The 18822-nt window shown below is 59.7% G+C and overlaps 1 protein-coding gene across 3 annotated transcripts; it reads right to left on the bottom strand.

Moving 5' to 3' along the window:
* Positions 1-2124: 2124 nt before the first annotated feature.
* On the bottom strand, positions 2125-14510 carry CLPTM1L (CLPTM1 like). 3 transcript variants are annotated; one of them, XM_061129364.1, is made up of 17 exons: positions 14291-14510; positions 13846-13946; positions 12682-12871; positions 11307-11455; positions 10262-10340; positions 9267-9384; positions 8982-9076; positions 8433-8517; positions 7421-7524; positions 6561-6626; positions 5694-5744; positions 4913-4995; positions 4401-4435; positions 3897-3989; positions 3773-3817; positions 3016-3131; positions 2125-2621 (listed from the first exon to the last, which is right to left on the bottom strand). In XM_061129364.1, the coding sequence occupies exons 1-17, from the start codon at positions 14450-14452 to the stop codon at positions 2604-2606; spliced, it is 1590 nt and encodes a 529-aa protein (XP_060985347.1). In that variant the 5' UTR covers positions 14453-14510; the 3' UTR covers positions 2125-2603. The 3 variants fall into 3 exon arrangements, with proteins under 3 accessions (XP_060985347.1, XP_060985345.1, XP_060985346.1); XM_061129362.1 differs by having other exon boundaries at positions 3897-3952; positions 14291-14507; XM_061129363.1 differs by having other exon boundaries at positions 3897-3952; positions 11307-11452; positions 14291-14507.
* Positions 14511-18822: the final 4312 nt, after the last annotated feature.

The raw sequence follows: 18822 nt of genomic DNA, 5'->3' as shown, positions 1-18822 counted from the left end.
ACTGCTCTTCAGACACGTGTGCGATCTGGCTCTGTCTCCTCCCTCTTCACTGATGCTGTGATTGCGTTTTCTCTTTTCCTCCTCCTCAATCTGGCTGGAGGTTTGCTACTTTTATTGATCATCTCGAAGAACAACCATTTCTATTAATATTCTGTGTGCTTTTGTCTGCATCATGGATTTCGGCTGTCACACGTGCTGTGCTCCTTTCCTGAGGTCTCAGCCGCTCTCCTGGTTTCCGAAGGTGAACACTGAGGACACAGAAGTCTTTTCCTGCTGGAGGTCTTCAGTGCTGCAGCTGTGCCTCCGTCTCCCCATTAAATACCACGAACATGAGTATTCTGTTTTCATTTTCATTCAGTTCAAAATAATTTCTAATTTCCCTTTTGGCTTCTTCTTTGATCCATGGTTTATTTCAAAGTGGTGATATTTAATTTCTAAATATTTGGAGATTTTCCCCGATTTGTTATTGATTTTTAACTCTATTCTACTGGGGCTGAAGAACATGATTTGCATGTTCTTAAAGCATTTCATGTTTGTTTAGGCTGGTTTTATTGTGCAGAATATTCTTGGTAAATGCTCTGCATGCTCTTGAAGTGTGTACACTTCTGAATTTGGGAGGAGTGTCTGCAACAGGTCAGGTAGAGTGAACGTGTTCAGGTCCCCCCTGTTCTCAGAGATCTCCTTACACGTCTGTCAGTCTCTGCAGCACTGAGACTGCCCTGTGGGCTAGTTCTCCTTGCATTCCTAAACAGTTTTGTGTAATATATTTTCAATATTTCAACATAAATGTTTATGGACTCAAGAGATTATGATGTCCTTTTTTGGAATACCTTTATTTTTATAAAAATACTTTATTTCTTGGTAACGTTATTGATACTTCTCTAAAATATGTTTTCCTGATGTTAACGTAGATATGGTCTCAGTGTTTGATTTCAACCTGTGTTCTTAGGGCCCGCTTTTTATTTGGTCTGTTAATCTCTGCCTTTCAGTGGGGTGTTTGAATCATTTATATTTAATGTGATTTTTGACAGGCTGGGTTTCAGCTGCAGGTGTTGACTTCTGCCCTGTTCTCCCTCCTCTTTCCACATTGTCCTGTTCAGTCCTGCACCGAGGGTTTCCCCCACTGTCCGATTTACTTCAGAGGCCATTTGTCTGTAACCCATCGCAGCTCACCCGGAGCCTCATCGCGAGTACCCCCTGCCTGGCTTTGCGGAACCTCACAAAACACCATTGTTATTTTAGCTGTAAGTGGTTGGTGATTTTTTTTAGGTAACTTAAATGAGCAAGTCAGTCTAGACTCACCCACTTGGTTGCTGTCTCTGGGGTTCCCCCTCCTTTGCACAGATCAGATCTGCACCTGTTGCCCTCATCCCTGTTGGAAGGACTCCCTGTAAGGTTTCTCAAAGAGCAGGTTTGCTGCAAGGAGTTCCTCCTACTTCTGAGTGTCTGTAAAGCCTTCATTTTACAATATATTCTGATATACTTTCAGGGATGAAGTCTTCTCAGTCAGCAGATTCTCTCCTGTAATGGGGCAGCACGTGCTGGCAGCTGACTCCTGGGTGTGGTTCTGTCTGGCCTCGAGGACTTGCGGGGACACACGGATCTGGCCCTGAGAGCTGCCTCGGTGCCAGCCCACACCTAGCCCCACGTTCTGGCCACGGAGGGGCCCTGGATGCACTCCTGGAGACATCACTGGAGGCCACAGCCTGCCAGTGTAGACATCGCCAAGGAGATCCCACTGAGGAGGTGTGGGCTCAGAGCCAGCTCAGTGGCTAAGATGCTGACGTGCTCACGTGCCCAGACACCATGCCAGCAGGCTCCAAGAATGAATCTCGGGGAACATGACTGACCGTGTGCCCCACCAGCTCTCACCCTCATCTGCCCTGTCCGTGAAGACACCTTCCTGCCCGGCTTCTCCCTCTGTGAGCCCTAGGGCGTTTCTCTAAGAGAACTCCTCTGCTGACCCCCAGGACTGCGACGACTCAGCTTCAAAATCAGACGCAGACATTAAGAATAGCTGTGGTCCGAGATTCCTGAAACCTTCTCCTGTTGACAAGCACATACACAAACCGACTGTGTGTTCGTTTCTGGGAACGGGATAAATCTGAAACCGTCCACGTCATGTCAGGCCAAGGAGAGTGTACAGCCAGAGAAATTTATTTTAAAATAGAAACATACATACATTAAGCTTTAAAACAGTCAAATTTAAATGAAAAGGAAAAAAGCCATTTGATCCCAGAGTCTACACGGAATGGATTCAAGGAGGCATGTGACATCCCCAAGGAGCGCCTACGGACCCCGCAGGAGCGGCCCAGCACCCACCAGGACCAGACGCTCCCGGGCCCGGCGACCAGGACGGATGTCCGCATGGGCGGCACCGTCAGCGCCGCGGACACAATGTGGAGGCACCCAAGGCCGCGAGGGATGCTCGGGGGTTTGGCAACATAGAGGCGGTGATGGCGGGAGGCCCACCCGCACCGCCGACCCTCCGCAGCAGCGCCCTGCCTGCACTGCGGCTGCACGCGCCGGGTCTGGCTCAGTCTGCGTGGGGTTTCTGCTGGGGGGTCTCCTCGTAGGACTCCCCAAACTCATTCACTCTACTCTTATCCACGGGATAAAGCCTGCAACGAGACCGTGTGCGCGTCAGGCCGGCTGGTGTGCAAGAGCGAACACACGTGTCCTGGGTGCATGACAGCCAGGACTCAGATGATCAGTCCCCGTGGGAGTCCGGCGCAGGTTTGCCTTGCACCCTCCCGACATTCTTACAGCGGTCAGGCCAGAGACATCTGCTCCCGAGGCCACCGCCAACAGCTGTACCCATGCCGAGGTGGAGACCGAGCCCGCACTCCTGACGTGCTCACGGGGCTGTGGCCCGCCTCACGCTCGTCCGAGCAGGGGAGCGACGTGCTCACAGGGCGGTCAGAGAGAGAGCAGCGCTCCTGCACGGGGCCCTAGGCCCCGACACCCCTCCTGCCAGTGTCTCCCCCACAGAAGCAGGACTGGGGCCACACTCACCACCGCTGGTATAGGTACACGAGAAACACCACATCGTCCCTGAAGCAGGCCAGCCGGTGGGAGGTGGGCATGGTGATGATGAAGGCGAACACGTCGTCGATGAAGGTGTTGAAGGCCTGCGGGCGGGCGGGGCCATGAAACCAGAGTCGCCCGGGCACGTGGTCACCTGTGGGCGCTTGCCGCCCAGTGATCTGAGAGCCACCAAAGTGGGGAGCAGCAGGGGGGCCTGGGTCCACGGTGACCCTGGCACGGACGCCATGGCCAGGCGTCCCACCCGCCCTCTGCAAACAGCATGGAGGAGCACCACCTGGGAACCTGGGGTCATGGAGCCAGCCTGCATGGAATGCCCGCGCACATCCAAAGCAGAAGGCAGCTTTGACCTTCCCCCACCCCCGACCCAGCACGCTCTAGTTCACGGTTACTGGAGGGTCACGCGGTGCCAGCCTCTGCACGTGGCCGGGCCACGACATGCCCAGACAGCCCGGGCCTGGACCACTGGACCCACCGACTGGTGGACAGGGAGCAGCACCCCAGACACCGGCCAGGGGTCAAGGGCATCCACCCGCCGTAGGGTGCGTGGTGCCAGGAAGCAGCATGGCTGTCACTCGGGAGACCGTCCATGGGGCTTGGGGCAGGGACCCCGGGGCTCTGTGCTTGAAGGAGAACCCCCCCAACGCCCCTCCACGGAAGCACGGCCGACACATGGTCCGGCTGTGAGCACCAGGCCCCAAGGGGCTCATGCAGGCAACACACTGACCTTGTAGGTGAAGGCCTTCCAGGGCAGGTGGGCCACTGACTTCATCTGGGGACAAGGAAACGGGGCGCGTCAGGGCTGGGCGGCCCAGGGGCGTGGGGCTCACGGGTGAGGGGGCGCCTCTTACCTTGTAGTTCACAAAGAGCTGGGGCAGCATGAACAGGAAGCCGAATGCGTAGACCCCTGGGGAGACACGGGCATGGAGGCACAGGCCCCGGGGCTGCCCCCCCGCCGGGCATTGGGGCCGCTGACACCAGACGCCCGGGAGCTCTGCCTGCAGCTACTCACTGCCTCCTGCTCAGGCCGAGACGGGGCCCTCCCACACCCGGTGAACACACCAAGCCGGGCCTGGCGGCCTGCGGAGCGGCAGCTCATGGTCTGGACAAGCTGAGTGGGCCGTGCTGCCTGGGTTCACAGGGCCAGGGGCTGCGGTGCCCCACAGCAGTGGCGTCTGCTGCCCACACCGACTCCTCCACGAGAACACGAGAACAGGATGCCCACAGCCAACCCCACAGGCCCAGCAAGGGGGACACGGGGCAGGGCGGGCAGGGAACCTCTTGCCACACTAGGCCACGCGGCAGCCGACCAGCGTGACCCACTGCAAACACTGGCGCCGAGACGGGAGACTCACCGTTGACGAAGCTGTTGATCAGCCAAGAATACCAGCTGGAAGGCAAGGGCAGACGACGGGGACACCGCTCAGCCCGTGTCGTGGCCGAGCCCCCCACGCACCTGCCCCCTCGGTGCCGCGGCAGGGGCTGCTCTCGGCGGGCTAGCCCAGGCCACCTGCATGGATGGCGGCCTCCCCGGAGCCCCCCCTGAGGGGACAGCAGAGACTGGGCACCAACAGACTTCCCCCGACGACCTCTAGCGGGACGGAACCACGGAGCCCGTGGGCGGCCCTGAACCCGGCCCGAGCGCCGGTGCTGTCAGGAGCGCCTGCGCTGGGAGGATGCGGCCAGGACAGTGTGCAGGCCCCGGCCCCTCTGGACACGGGCTGTGTGGCAGCCCCAAGTCTGCTCCCGCGAGTGCTCCCCACCTCACGGGGACCAGACGGCCGCGTGGGGCCAGCAGCAGGCAGCCAGGACCGTGGCCAAGGGTGAGGCTGCGCTGGACCTGCGGCTGTCAGCAGGGTGCCCTCACCTCTTGTACTTGATGTTGAGCAGCGAGTAGACGGCGCCCCCGATGCAGAGCGGGTAGAGCAAGTAAGACAAGTACCTCATGGCCTGGGGGGTAGGAAGCGCCCGTCAGGGCCCAGCCTCCGAGCCGCCTAGACCCACAGACCCAAGGGCACAGCAGCGGGACGTCGAGGGCAATGAAGCCAGGCTGAGTGGAGGACACAGGCTGGCGAGCATCTACCCACAGGACGTCCACCACCAATGTGTGACGGATCCACACTCGCCCCCGACACAACCAGACTCACAGCCCGACTGGGGGCAGGCGGGGGCCCAGATGTCCAGCAAAGGACTCTGAGGGAAGGCTCCGGGCTCCACGCTGGGGCTGCCTGCCGACTAAGGCAACTCACCACCCTTGATTCCGATCTGGGCTTTACCGAAACCCAGTGAAGACTGGGATGCAGCCGATGCCCGTGAAACCAGAACACAAAATCCCTGCACAGGGAATCTGTGAATCAACCCGAAAACCCCATGGGAGGGGGAACCCGAAAACCACGTGGGGGGAAACCCCACGTCGCAAAAGGGACCTGGCTTACAGCCCCACAGCCCCACGGGGAGGAAGACGTCTCCCAACAGGACAGGACGTGGCACAGGGGCCCACAAGACTGGGGCCCGGGAGCCCCCAGCGCCCCCTCCTGGGTCAGAAACCCAGCAGGCAGCTTCCCAGGGTCTCGGCTAAGGTGGGGCAAGCCCCACACCCAGGATGGGTCTTCTCTGCGGGTGGCCACAGACAGGAGCACGCCGCTCACCTGGGTGTCGTACTCCTCTGTCTTCTTCTCAGATTCACTGTAAGTGCCAAACTGCAAAGGAGTTCCACACAAGCACGTCACCCCAGGGGCCAGGCAGGCACCTGGGCTCAGCCCGGCTGCGACCGAGAGGGGACCAGGCTGCAGGCTGAGCAGGGGGAACCCAGCCAGGCATGAGGTCACCTACAGCCGTGAACACACAGCCTGGGACGCAGGCCCGTCGACCTGGATGTCACGCGGCACGGCCGCTTCCTGCCCTGGTCCTGCTGGGCTCTTAGTAAACACCCTGCTCTCCATCAGCCTGGGCAGACACGCTGGGGTGACCAGGACCAGGAGAAGCTGCACCCCACCGCCGTGTGACCCACCCTTGACCTGCACGCCTGGAGCCTCACAGTCCCAGGGGTCTTCACATGAGGCCCGCCACACCAAGTGGAGCAGCCGCCCGGCCGTAATCTCCCACTGATGCCCCAGGAAGCTCGACACCAGAGAGCCCCTCGAGGTGTGGTCGGGGGGACCCCACCCCCACGGGACACTCCACTTGAGCTGGGCTAACCAGCATCCTGCCTGGTCATGGGGTGGTGGGGGTTGCTGCTCCTACAGCTGGGGATGGGGGACCCCAGGGGAGTCAGAGCCCAGGGGGCTTGAGGGCAGAGCTGCGGAGGGGTGAGCCGCCCCGCTCACACCAAGACCCCTGCGTCTCCCTGCGGGCCTATAGGTGACCACGAGATGGTCACCTGCCCTCAGGACTATACGTCGCGGGAATGCAGCCAAGGGACGCGTGCAGTGGTCAGCCTGCACCACAGGCCGGCTGCAAAAGGACGAAGGTGATGGGTCCCCGAGAGGACACGGGGGGCGGGGTGGGGTCCCTACCTGAAACGTGGGCCGCAGGCCTCTCCAGACGATGGTCATCTTCAAGGCCTTTTTCACTTTCCACAGCTGAGAAGGGAAAACCCACACCTGAGGTTCCAGGACCCAGAAGCAGCCATGGCCGCTCCTTGGATGGAGACTGATCAGGACATGGGCTGCACTGCACCCCAGCTAAGCCTGACCACTCGGCGGGCCCCTGACCAATGCCCATCTCCAGCACAGACCCAGCCTGTCCACCCTTGGGGACCACCAAGTCCCCACCTAGTTCACCTATGCCTAGCCACCCCCAGCCACCTCCAGACTTGCCCTGGCACCTTCTTCCACACAGCCCAGAGCCCCACGTCCTGCCATGGCCAGGTGTCTCCAGGTGGCCGCCTCCCTGAGGTGCGGTCAGCGCAACAGCCATGAAGTCGGTCTCCACATGACTTGTGGCTGCGGGAGGGCCCCACCAGCACTTCCCCAGGGGCGCCCACAGGCAAGGGCCTGGACACAGCCATGCTGAGGGTCCTGGTGAGGGTGGTGCCGGAGGCCCAAGGGGCCCTGGACTCCAGAAACGGGGCGCCCTGGCCCATCACCCCCACACCGCCCCATCACACATCCTGATCCACACAGCATCAGTTCAGCGAGAGTCACGGGGTCCACCCACCGAGTTACCACGTTCCGCGGGCGGACGGAATGCGGGACTTCCAGGTGGACTCAAGCGGGGCTGTGCGGAGCTCCACCGGAGGAGCCAGGCAGCGGCGCCCTCACCCAAGCCAGGCCGGCCAGTCCCCAGGGAGACGCCGGTCCCGACCCACACTGAGCACCTGGGCCCCAGGACTTTCGAGGCAGCACGCAGACTGGCACCCAGGTGGGCCTCTCACCTCGATGGCGGCTCCGATGCCCGCGGGTACCAGCACCAGGAGGCTCGTCTGCTCGTCCAGCAAGAACAGGAAGATGACCACGGTGCTGAAGCAGCGCCACAGCACTGGGGACGGGAGGGCGGGGCTGAGCGCGGGGCGGGGCCAGCCCACCACGCCCACACGCACCCAGGCACAGAGGCTGGGGACGGACGGGCGGGGCGTCCACACACACACCCACACAGGTGCACACTCATGCCCACACCTACACAGGCACACACATGCACAGGCATTCGGCCCCAAAGCACCAGCACCTTCAAGCACGTCTCCCCTCTGTCCACTGAAAGGGAGCCGTGGAAACCGCAGAACGACCGTGAGGGGCTGGGAGGTGAGTGAGCCACACTCGCTGACACAACGACACAGATGGGGTGCGGGGACCAGGTTCCTGACGGGACCCCACAGTGCCCGCGCCTGTCTTCCCAGCGGAGGCTCAGGAGCCACCAGGGCTGTGGGAACGCCCCCTGCAGGGCAGTGCCCTCCAGCAACTCGGGTCCCAGGCCCCACAAACCCTGCTCACACCACCACCGGGAAAGGCCAGCGGGGACCGGGGGGCTCAGCGGGGTCCTCCCCTCCGAGGAAGTCAGGGGTCAGCACAGAAGACCCGGAGACTTGGACCCTGGACGCAGGGGCCACTCAAGCACCCCCGGCCCCTCCCTCGGGAGTGACTGCCACAGGAGCTGAAGAACCACTCCCTGCTGGGAGCCAGCTTGGCGCCCCGCGGGACCATGAGTCCACGCAGACGAGTGCGAGAACCGGCCCCCGCAGCCCCTGCCCCCGGCGAACGAGATGCTCACCACCGCCAGGAGGCTGCCCTCGCCCTCCCAGGCTGCTCCCATGGGGACCTAAAACCCGTCCCAAGCAAGAGCTGCGTGGTCCTGGGCGAACACCCCTGTGGGAGTCAGAGCAAGCTCGTCACCCGCCCGTGCGGTCCAGCGGGGGGCACCTCGGAGGACACGGGCAAGTCCTGAGCTGCTACCTGCTTTGGTGGACATGCCGATCATGCTCTTCTTCTTCTTCCAGAAACTGATGTCGTTTTTAAATGCCAGGAAATCAAAAAGCAGCTGAAAGACGACAGAACAGTGATGAGCCCCCACGCTGTGTGGGAGAGCACAGGCTTGGTTGGAGATGCTGTCCACTCAGGGAGACCTCGGCCCTGGCACGGCTCTGACAAGTTCCGGCTCCCCTGGCCTGTGGACCCGCTGTTACAGCCGGGCGCACGGGCCTCACCCCTGCCCTCTAGCCTCAAGCACAGCCCCACACGGGCTTTCCTGGCAGCCGCCAGCTGCTGCGTCTAACGGAGACCCTCCCAGCAGGACCAGACTGTAACTCTTGGGAATCGCCGGGCCAGACCTTGAACAAGGAAACGCGTATTTTGCTAATCTCATTGATTTTGATTTATTTTCAAAATGGCTCCAAACAGACGAAGCCAAGCCCTTCAGCTGGTCGAGCCCGAGTGCAGACCCCTCTCCTGGGGGGTGGGGAGAGGGAAGGAAACCAGGAAAACTGGAAAACCAGGAGCACTCACGTGGAACGCAGCCACGAAGAAGGTCAGCGCCAAGAAATACAAGTTGGTGTCGACAAAGATCCCCTTCACTTCATCAGCATCCTTCTCTGAGAACCCTGGAGAGAACCAAGGCCCCAAGTGAAGGGTCACGTGGACCCACGCTACAGAGCCCCGAGGGGTCACCTCGTCTGCAGAGGAGCTCCTCGGACCCCATGGGGCCCAAGGGCGACGGCCTCACAGGTGGACAGGCACCGAGTTCTGGGCTCCCCCGACTCCCCGCTCCTGGGGCACGCCCGGCACCCTCACCAAACTGCTGCAGCGAGTACACAGCGTCCTGCATGTGGATCCAGAAGCGCAGCCGCCCCAGCGAGATCTTGTCATAGGACACGGTGAGCGGCAGCTCGGTGCTGGAGCGGTTGATGACCTGCGGGGGGGAGCAGTGAAGATCCGGCCCTGCGCCAAGCTGGGCCCCCATGGGCCCGGCACCACACCGTGCTCTGAGGACCTGCAGGTGTCTCCTCCAGGAAGCCCTCACTCCTCAAGCTCCTTTCCATCACCCGAACCCTATGTGTCTCTCGTGACCACAGCCCTGGGTGCCGGTGCCTCCTGGGCAGGAGTGGGGACCCACTTGGGCAGCTGAGTCAAGCAGAGACCATGGGAGCCTGCGCCCGTCCAGAGGAGCAGATGCCGAGCTGCCCTGAGGAGAACATGGTGGGGCGGCCACACTCACGGGGGCGGCGGGAGCTGCAGGGAGGGGTGGCCCTCAATGGGGCCCTTGAGGACACTTGGAATTGATGTGTGACTGTGTGTAGAGGGGAGGTGTCCCGTGACACCCGACCCTGCAGCCCCAGGCAAGCACGTGTGGGTCAGCGGGCCCCACACAGCTGAGCTCTGTCCAGCAGACACTGAGCAGGAGACCTCCACAGAGAGGTCACCTCCCAGACCCTAAACGAGTCCCTGCGGGTCGGGGACACTGTGACATGCCTGTTCGGGTGCTGCAAGGCGCCCAGAACGATGCCTGCAGCGCTAAGCAACCTCAGGTGTCAGCTGTTACCGCTGCGGTCAGCCCAGCCCACCCCAGGGGCAGCAGGTGACTGGGGGCCAGCCTGGAGGAGGCAGGCTCTGCTCCAGATACTCGGGGACAGGCCGGGCCTCCACACCAGACACCTGGGCCCCCATGGAGCCACGGCCACAGCCACTCGGGGGATGAGCAGCTGTCCAAGGCTCCACGCTCATCACGGGTAGGGCCCGCCCGCTCGCAGTGTGTGAGCTGTGCTGGGGTCGGGGGTCGGCCGACTCACCATGAGGTCCTTGACGCGGTTGCTCAGCTGGTCAATGAACAGGATGGGCAGGTAGTGCACCGTCTTCCCCAGCTGGATCCTGGGGGCAGAGCCGTCTCCAGGTCACCGGGGGGCTCCCGCACCCAAGAGGACTGAAGCCCCAAGATGCTGGGTCTACCTCACAGACCGCTCCCCCTGCCGCGACGCCAGCGGCTTCTGGTCGCTGACAGGCCCAGGACTCGCATTCCCACAGGGAGTGGAGGGGCCCGCGCACTACGTTCCCCCCCCACAGCTGCCACCAGGAGGACGCAGTGAGGTTGGGTACTGGGCGCTCGGTGGGACGCCACTCACGACGCAGAGAAGAACGAGGGGCCGTGCGTGTGCCCACATGGGGCGTCAAGGGTGCGGTGAGACGTGAGGGCCACATGCCTGGGCGGGGGGGCGCGCAAGGGCAGGGGCCTCTCACCCAGTGACCCACACGCTCTCAATTATGAATGCACCCAGCGTTAAAAAACGAGATCCTGACTTTACAAAAGGCAAAACGTCGTAACCACACCAGAGGAACCACTGCGAAGTGCGGAAGGCAACAATTCTCATCCGCATTTCCAGACGCTACGTGTTAACCCGGGGCCGGGCTGGGCGTCAGGGGCTCCCTGAAGTGCAGAGACGCAGGGTGACCTAAGCCGGTTTTAACAGTTACGATTCCAATGGCAAGTAGCGGTAACAGGACGACCTAACGATCAATGTTTAAGCCGAGGGAGTGGAGTGCAAACTCGCGGGATGCAGACAGGGCAGAGCCTCCAGGGTGCAGGGTGACTCGGCCGAATCAGGTTCTCCACTCTCCCTCCGAGACAAACACCCACTGTTCCCTTCTTCCCTCCCGGTCCTGGTGGCAGCTGTGATCTGTGAGACCCCCCGAGGAGGCGGGAAGAGGGGGCTCCCCCACCCACCGGATCCCCCCCTGCTGTCGGATCAGGGGTGACGAGCGAGGCTCAAGCCAGGCACGTGAACTACAGCGACCCCCTGCCCTGGGCCTCAGCGTCGAGGCCCAAGCTGCGGCACCTACATCTTCATGTAGCGGTGCACGTCCGCGGGCAGGGAGGCCCCGTCAAAGACGAAGTTGTCCACCATCACGTTAAGGGTCAGTCTGGGCCTCCAGTGAGAAACGGGCTCGTCCAGGGCACTTATCGGCTTCTTCTTGGCCTCGATCTGCTGCTGATCATGAGCGCTGACTCAGCAGGGAAAGGCTGGGAGGGGCAGGGCCCGGCGGGTCTGGGGCAGGGGTGTGGAACCCTCACGGAGCCTGCGAGCAGAGAGCACAGCCCAGAGCAGGCCCGAGGGGGACCCTGGCGGCCCTCGCCCAGACCCTCACTCCCCACAGCCTGCTCACAGCAGAAGCAAAAGGCCTGCTGTTCCAGAGCACGTGGTCCTGGATCTCACGGACTCCTGTCCCGGGCCCCCAGCCCAAGCGGGGGTCCTGGGCCTGCAGCCCAAGTGGAGGCCCCAGGAAGGCCAAGCCCTGGAACAGGAGCGGGAGGCGCGGGCAGTCTGGAGAGGAGAACCCTACAGCCGGCAAGGAGCCTGAACCCAGATGCTTCTAAAGCAGCTCCACCCAGCCTTCTGGAGGGGGCGTGTCCGCACCTGGGCAACAAGCCTAAATCCACTAAATTCAGAACAAACCCTTTCCAGCGGGAGATCTTAACGTAGGATCTGAGCAGCCCCGTGAACAGCAACGCTCTGTTTATCTCCACCCTCCAGCTCCAGTTCAGCTCTAGCAGTAACACCAGAACCGTCTTCCCAGAAGCAGCAACAGCTGACGCTGACTCAGCACCTGCCCGATCCAGAGCCGCCCTCCACCCTCCACAGGCCGCTGGGCTCCTGGGAAGGCCCTGGGGCAGCGCTGTGTGGTCTGCACGGGAAGGGAACCCAGGGGCCTTTCCAGGACACAGAGAAGACGGTGGGGACACCTCCCTGCAAGCTGCCGCCGCTGGCCATGAAGAACTCTCCTTCTAGAGCACACGGCCCCAAACACCGGGCTACCTGTTCTGTCCTCCCCTGCGGTCACGGCCAAGTGCGCGCCCATCAGCCTTCCCTGCACATGTGGTTTTCTAGGCGTACGAGACACACTTTGTACTCCTGCCTTTCTCCTTATTTAGGTCACATCCTTAGAATCGACACCCCAGCGCTGCCTTATCCTGCCCCAGCACAACATCACCAGCTCCAAGTCTGACCATAGCCGAGGGGGGCCACCCTGCACCGACTCTCTGCCCTGCACACACGCTCCCAGGGCTCAGAGGCCTGGTGACTTGAGAAGGAATCCAGGTAAAGAAGGTCGTCAGATACTCAGACTGCACATCACTAACTGAACGGGGATAACCGCATGTGCAGACACGTGTGGACTCCAAGGGGCCAGCAGGCTTCCTTCCGCGGGCACCGCTCACCTGTGCCGCCGGTTCCCCAGTGAGCAGGTTGACCTCTTCTGGCTTGGGGACCATGTAGGTGGTCAGCGGGCTCACCAGGTGCACTTGCTTCCCGTCGTTCCAGGGCAGGATGCCGGCATGGTGGAGAAAGATGTAGGCGTACAGCGTGCCATTGTTCCTCGTTTTTTTGGGAACAGAGACGTTGACTGTCCTGAAACAACACAAATGATGACAGTAGCCCCATAAGTGTTTTGTTCTGTGGAGGTGGAGACTATGCAAGTATGTCCGTACAAAATGCCGTTTTGAACACAAACCGATTACTGTCGGCTGAGATGTACTAAGAGTGAAACCCACCTGCCTAGATGTTACTGAGGTCCTAAACGTACATTTGTGCAGCGTGCTCTGAAGGAACGGGCAGCTGCCGCAAAGCTGAAAGGCCTGCATGCCGGCCGCTGAGGCTGCAGGCCAACCCCAGGCACGCATGACCCGCCCCGCCCCACAGCAGCTCTCCCAGAGGACTCGTGCTCTGCACATCACACACCCCAGGACTCGTCTTGATGCCTCCCAGACAACAAAGACGGAAGAGGACGACTCCTGATGAGCACATCGCTTTTAAAATAACATTTATTGAAACTTAAAAAACTAGAACCATCAGTTACATGCAGCTTTAAAAAGTTACGCTGCATACTTCAATATTTATACTGCTTGCTCTTTTCTGTTAAGTTACACTTCACTTAATTTTGATTTTCTGCTAAATTCTTCCCTCCACCCTTCTCTTTTCCCTTCTAGATGACAGAACTGAACCACTTCTGATGGGGAAACACAAGTTTTGCTGGGAAAACACAAGTTTTGCTGTGGGAAATGTGTAAGCTCTGTTCTCCACGTCGTCTGCACACATCCCCACCGCTCCGGAAACTCCCCAGGGCCGAGCTGCATCCCACAACTGGTTAGAAGCCGGGTAAGCTACTTCCTAAGTGACAAACTGGTCAGCTGCTACTTTCAAGTGAAACGAAGTTTGCTGCCTACGTTTCACAGATGTTTGCAGCTGAAATGCTCCACCGTGCATAAGAGGGTCGATAACGCCACTTCTCTGAGGCACACTTCTCTCACACTCACACATACACTGACTCTTCAACAATCTCAATGGCTACGGGGGCTTGCCTGTCACCTTGCCCACATAGGTACCTTTCAAATTTGGACTCCACGTCAAAGTCCTCCACGTTCAAGACCAGATCGACGTTGTTCTCGGCGCCCAGGTTGGACCGCGTGGTGGTGTAGACACTGAGCTGGAAGAAGGACCGTCAGGAAAATCAAGCCTGCGGGGGCCCTGGCAGAAAGCGCCGGGCGCTGACAGAGGAAGGCCTGAGCGGCCGCCGCACAAAAAGTGCCTGCCGTGCCTCAGGGGACAGAACTCGGCGGTGACGGGATGGCTGTGAGGGACAGACCTGCCGCAGGGGGACACCTGCTGAAGCCTGAGGCTGGCCGCTGGACGGGGTGGGGCACAGGGGCCAGCTGCGGGCGAGGGTCGTCGGGGGTCGGGGCGGGGAGGCGGCCCCGCCCGGGTCAGTCTGGCGCCCGGCTCGGCCCGCCCGGCCCGAGGGTGGCGGTCGGGCTGGGGGCCCGCGCTCACCTGCAGCTTGGGCCTCTGCGCCAGGTAGGGCTGGATGCAGCGGCCGTGGCCGGAGCACGGGCGGGTGTAGACGATGCCGTACATGACCCAGCAGGTGTGCACCACATACACCACGAACACGCCCACGACCAGGCTGGTGAAGGAGCTCCGGCCGCTCCACATGGCGCCGCCGCCGGGCCCGGCCGGGCCGCCTCGCAGACGCGGGCACTCCGCCCGCCCGGCGCCCTGCCGGAAGCTCCGGCCGCCGCCGCTCACGCGAGAGCCGCCGCGCGCCGCCGCCACCGCCGGGGAACGAACGCGCCGCGCGCCGCGGGCCGCCGGCTGCCCCGCATGCTCGCCGCCGCCGCCGCCGCCGCCGCCGCCGCCGCCGCCGCCGCCGACCTGTCGCCGCTGGATTCGCCGCCGCGCCGCTTCCGGGCCTCTCACCGTCCCCCGGAAGTGGGCGCGCCGCGTGGCCCCCTGGGAAGCGTAGTCCCACCGGCCTCGCGCACGCTCCTGCGTCGGGGGCGCGGTGTGACGTCACCCGCCGCGCCGTCCTCCCGCCGTGCCCCGAGATTCCGGCGAGTCGAGGAAAGTCTCGCGGAGAGGCGAAGCCGCGGGGCGGCGGGCCGGGCCGCGCGCAGGCTCTTTCCGAGGAGCCGGCGGGACCCCTGGACGCCGGCTGGCGCCGAGTGGCGTAGGGGAGCGCGCGGTCCCTCAGCCTGAGTCTGGAGCTGGGTCGACGACGTGCGTGAGAGGTGGAGGCGGAAAAAAATAGGCCCGCGAAAGGCAGCGACCGTTTCGTGTTTATTTTCGCTGTATTTAGATATGAGCCCCCCAGGTGGGCCGTGTGTGAAGAAGAACGCAGCCTTTCTAGAAGAAAGGCGGGGCCCCCCGTCAGAACTAACAACAAACAATCATTAGAAAGGGGTTTGATTTGAGCCAAACTAAGAACCAGGCCAGAGGCTCACTTCCCTGGTTTCTCTGAGAAACCGCTCCGGAAAAGCGTGGTTTTCAGCACAATTTTATCTTATCAAAGCAAAGAACGTTAAACAAGTCAGGGATACATTTCTTTAAGGTTGAAACAAACAAAAACAGACTAGCACGCTGACAGAGTCAACCTGGCCTTGTCTCTGGGAAGGGAGTCTTTTTTATCACAGAAAGTCCCGCATCCGGGTCTCAGGAAGAGCGGCTTTTAATCTTTACTTTTAACATGGACGTTCTTTACTTCTGGTCAGTGTGTCCTTCTCTCTAATAATTAAAGCAGGTGTACAATGTATGTTTGATAGACCACAAATAGGTCATTTTATTTAGTGAGGATCAAGTTCAAGTGAATTGATGTATAAGCCAGAGTGATCTCTTTATATCAATATGTGAGCATTGAAGAAATTTGTAAAAATCATTCTCCAGTGCGTCCTGGGAGCCACCGTCATCAAGGGCTGAAGCTGATCCTCAAGAGCTCCCATTAGAATCCACCACCTGCTGGAGGGAGAGTCTAGCTGGGGCTCCAGGGAGGGAGGGAACTTGTGTGGCTTGATGGTGCTCACGTTTTCCTGTTGAGAGATGCCCTGATGGCCTCTGGAAGGGGACGTGTTCTTCCTGTTTCCATCCGAGAGCCTGTGGAATCAGGACCCTTGGTTCACTGGAGCTGCCCATGCCCAGTGGCCAGCTCCCTGTGATGGACAGTGTACCATCTGCGTTCCTATTCACATCTACTCTCTCTCTCTCTTCCTTCTGTTTCAGGCAATCAAAAACGTTTCTAAGGATTTATAGAAGTGGTAGATGCTGTTAAAGCCCCAGTGAATTGCTCAGGGTTTTAGAGAAGGGGGTGGACAGGAGAGCGATTTGCTGGATCAGGAGCAGTGGAGGGCTGGAGGCCTCCCAGGAATGAGCATGGGGTGGAGTGCAGCAGTGGCTCTGGGCCATGCCCCTGGGATACGGGCCAGGGACCCTGAGGACATCGGAGACTTTTCCCTGCCTCTTGTATACTCATGCAGCATCTGCTCGTGGCCCTGCTGGCCCCAGCCACTGGGATAGCATGTAGCTGGACCCCGTTCTCCGTCTTCCCCTCCAGCCCACTTTCTGTTCAGCACAGCCACCCCCCTGCTGGAAACCCTTTGCTGACCCCTGTTACCCTGAGTATAAAATCCATCCTCCTTAGCAGTGAGTTGTGCCCTGGCCGTCATGCCCTGCGCTCCTACTACACTTGGGGGAGCCCCTGCAGGGCCAGGCTGCTCCCCACCTCACAGCTTTGCCCCCGCTGCACTGCTCTGCAGTGGAGGGAGGTGCACTGTAGGCCTGTGACCTGTGGGGGACACAGACCAGCGCCAGCCGTGGAAGCCCAAGGCGGGTGGGGCTCATGGCCCCCAAAGGCCAGGATGCAGGCGGGCCTCGGGGAGGAGCTCTGGGTGCAGCTTCAGACCCCTCTCCCAGTCTCATCCGAGGTGCAGCTAGTTATTGGCACACAGGAGAGCTGTCCTGCATAGCTAGGTGTCCTGCTGTTTGTGTGTCAGCTATGGCGTGTGGGAGCTTGGGGCCCACCCAGGTTCCAGACTCCAGGTCACGCCCTGTGTTGATGCCCGGCCCTCCTGGTGAGGATGTGGCTCCCACAGGGTTCTCTTTCCCACCTGAGAAAAATGCCCACCGTTGGAAAATTATTCATACCAGCGCTCATGTATCTGAGCATCTCCTGGTGCTGGTTCCTAGGTGATATTTGGAGAATGAAGCTGGTGATTTTGGAGAACTGACCTGGTGAGCCTGGGCATTTGGTTGGGTTCTTCGAATGCAAACCATTCTCCAGAGTGAGACTCATTCTCAGGGCCCCTCAAATGTCGGCTCCGTGCGCTGTGTGAGAGCAGAACCTCTGTGCGCGCGTACCCACCCCACGGACCACCAGGGGCCGGTGCTCTGCATCGTCTTCTCATGGGGGTGGGCTCACCCGGGGAAGAGGAGACGCTGCAGCCATCCAGGGATGCAGGGAGCACCCCTCTTCCCCAGGGGCTTCTCTGTACTTCATTCACGATCAACCCCAAGCCGAGAGGACTCTTGGTGTGATCCTAAGTTTTTACCATATTTTTAGGCCCCAAGAACTACTACCCACCGCCCCTGAGGATGAATACCATGGGCGGCTCAGGGTGAAGGCCATGCACCTGGGCTCCCTGCGGCAGGCGCCCGCTTCAGGGGAGAAGCCACCTCAGTCCTCACTTGCTTCTAAGCACGCCATCAGCTGCACCATCGTTTTTGCTCTAAACAGTCTATTATCTTTTAAGTAAAATTTACTTCTGCTCTCTTTGCTCTTTTGCGCATAGCCTGGCTTCTCGCTGCTGTTTACTCCTTCAGCCTCAGTAACTTCTTAGGAGTTTCTTGTTGAGCAGATCCGCTGGTGGTGAATTCTGTCAACCACTGCTTGAATGAGACTGCGTTTAATCTGCTTTCACCTTTTTGAAAGATTTTCACTAAGTATCAAATTCTAGGTCGATGGGCATTCTTCCAGCATGTTGAATACTGTTTTATTATCTTTCAGTTTGCACTGTTACTGATGAGAAATTGGCGGTTATGCCTATGTTTGTTTAACTGTGCAGTCTATTTTTTTCTGGCTGCTTTTAGAATTTATATAAAAAGTCACTGGTTTTCAGCAATTTGCTGTAGTAGTTTCCCTTGTCTGTTCTTGTAGGGAAAGAGCAAATTAGCCAGGATGGCGTGGTCAGACTCTCCCGCCCCACATCCTCTCGCTCTTGCTCCACGTTTTGTAAATAATGATTCTGTAACAGCTGAGATCACTTACGGCACTGAGCGTGTGCGTCACGATGTTCCCGCTTAGTCACAGGCAACCTTCTGTAAGCATGTATAAGCTCTACCTGGAAAGTCCGTGTGTGTGTGTGCGCAACCTTTCTTCTGTAAGCCTATATAAGCTCCTCCTGGAAAGTCCGTGTGCGCGTGCAACCTTTCATCTCTAAGCATATATAAGCTCCACCTGGAAAGTCTGTGTGTGCATGTGCATGCATGTGTGTGTTAGCTGTGCTGTGAAATGAAACTTGCTCAGTCATGTCTGACTGTTTGCTACTGTACAGTCCATGGAATTCTCTAAGGCCAGAATACTGGAGTGGGTAGCCTTTCCCTTCTCCAGGGGATCTTTGCAACCCAGGGATCAGACCCAGGTCTCCCACATTGCAGGCAGATTCTTTACCAGCTGAGCCACAAGGGAAGCCCTTGGTGTGAAGGGGCTATGTTGTGCCTGTATATGTGTGTGTGTTGGCTGTGCTGTGAAGGGTCTGCGTTATGCCTGTATTATGCCTGTGTCCGCTGGGTCAGTCATGAGAGGTGAGAATACAATGTGTCTGCTGCTACCACTGCTGTGCCAGTCAGGAGAGAATAAATGTGTCTGCAGTTCCCACAACTCCTTGAGTTTTCTTCCAGCTTTCCTGCTTGTGCCTTGACTACGTTGGGTTCAAGGAACAGTGAGACACTTGGTATAGTGAGCAGGATCAGCAAGACAGTCCTGCTTGAGGCCTATTGAACTTATTCAATTTGTGAGTTTCATTAAATTTTAAAAC

The sequence above is a fragment of the Dama dama genome, chromosome 25 (genome assembly GCF_033118175.1).
Source record: "Dama dama isolate Ldn47 chromosome 25, ASM3311817v1, whole genome shotgun sequence".
NCBI lineage: Eukaryota > Metazoa > Chordata > Mammalia > Artiodactyla > Cervidae > Dama > Dama dama.
Note: the sequence above shows the minus strand (reverse complement) of the source record. Positions and strands in the feature narration are given on the sequence as shown.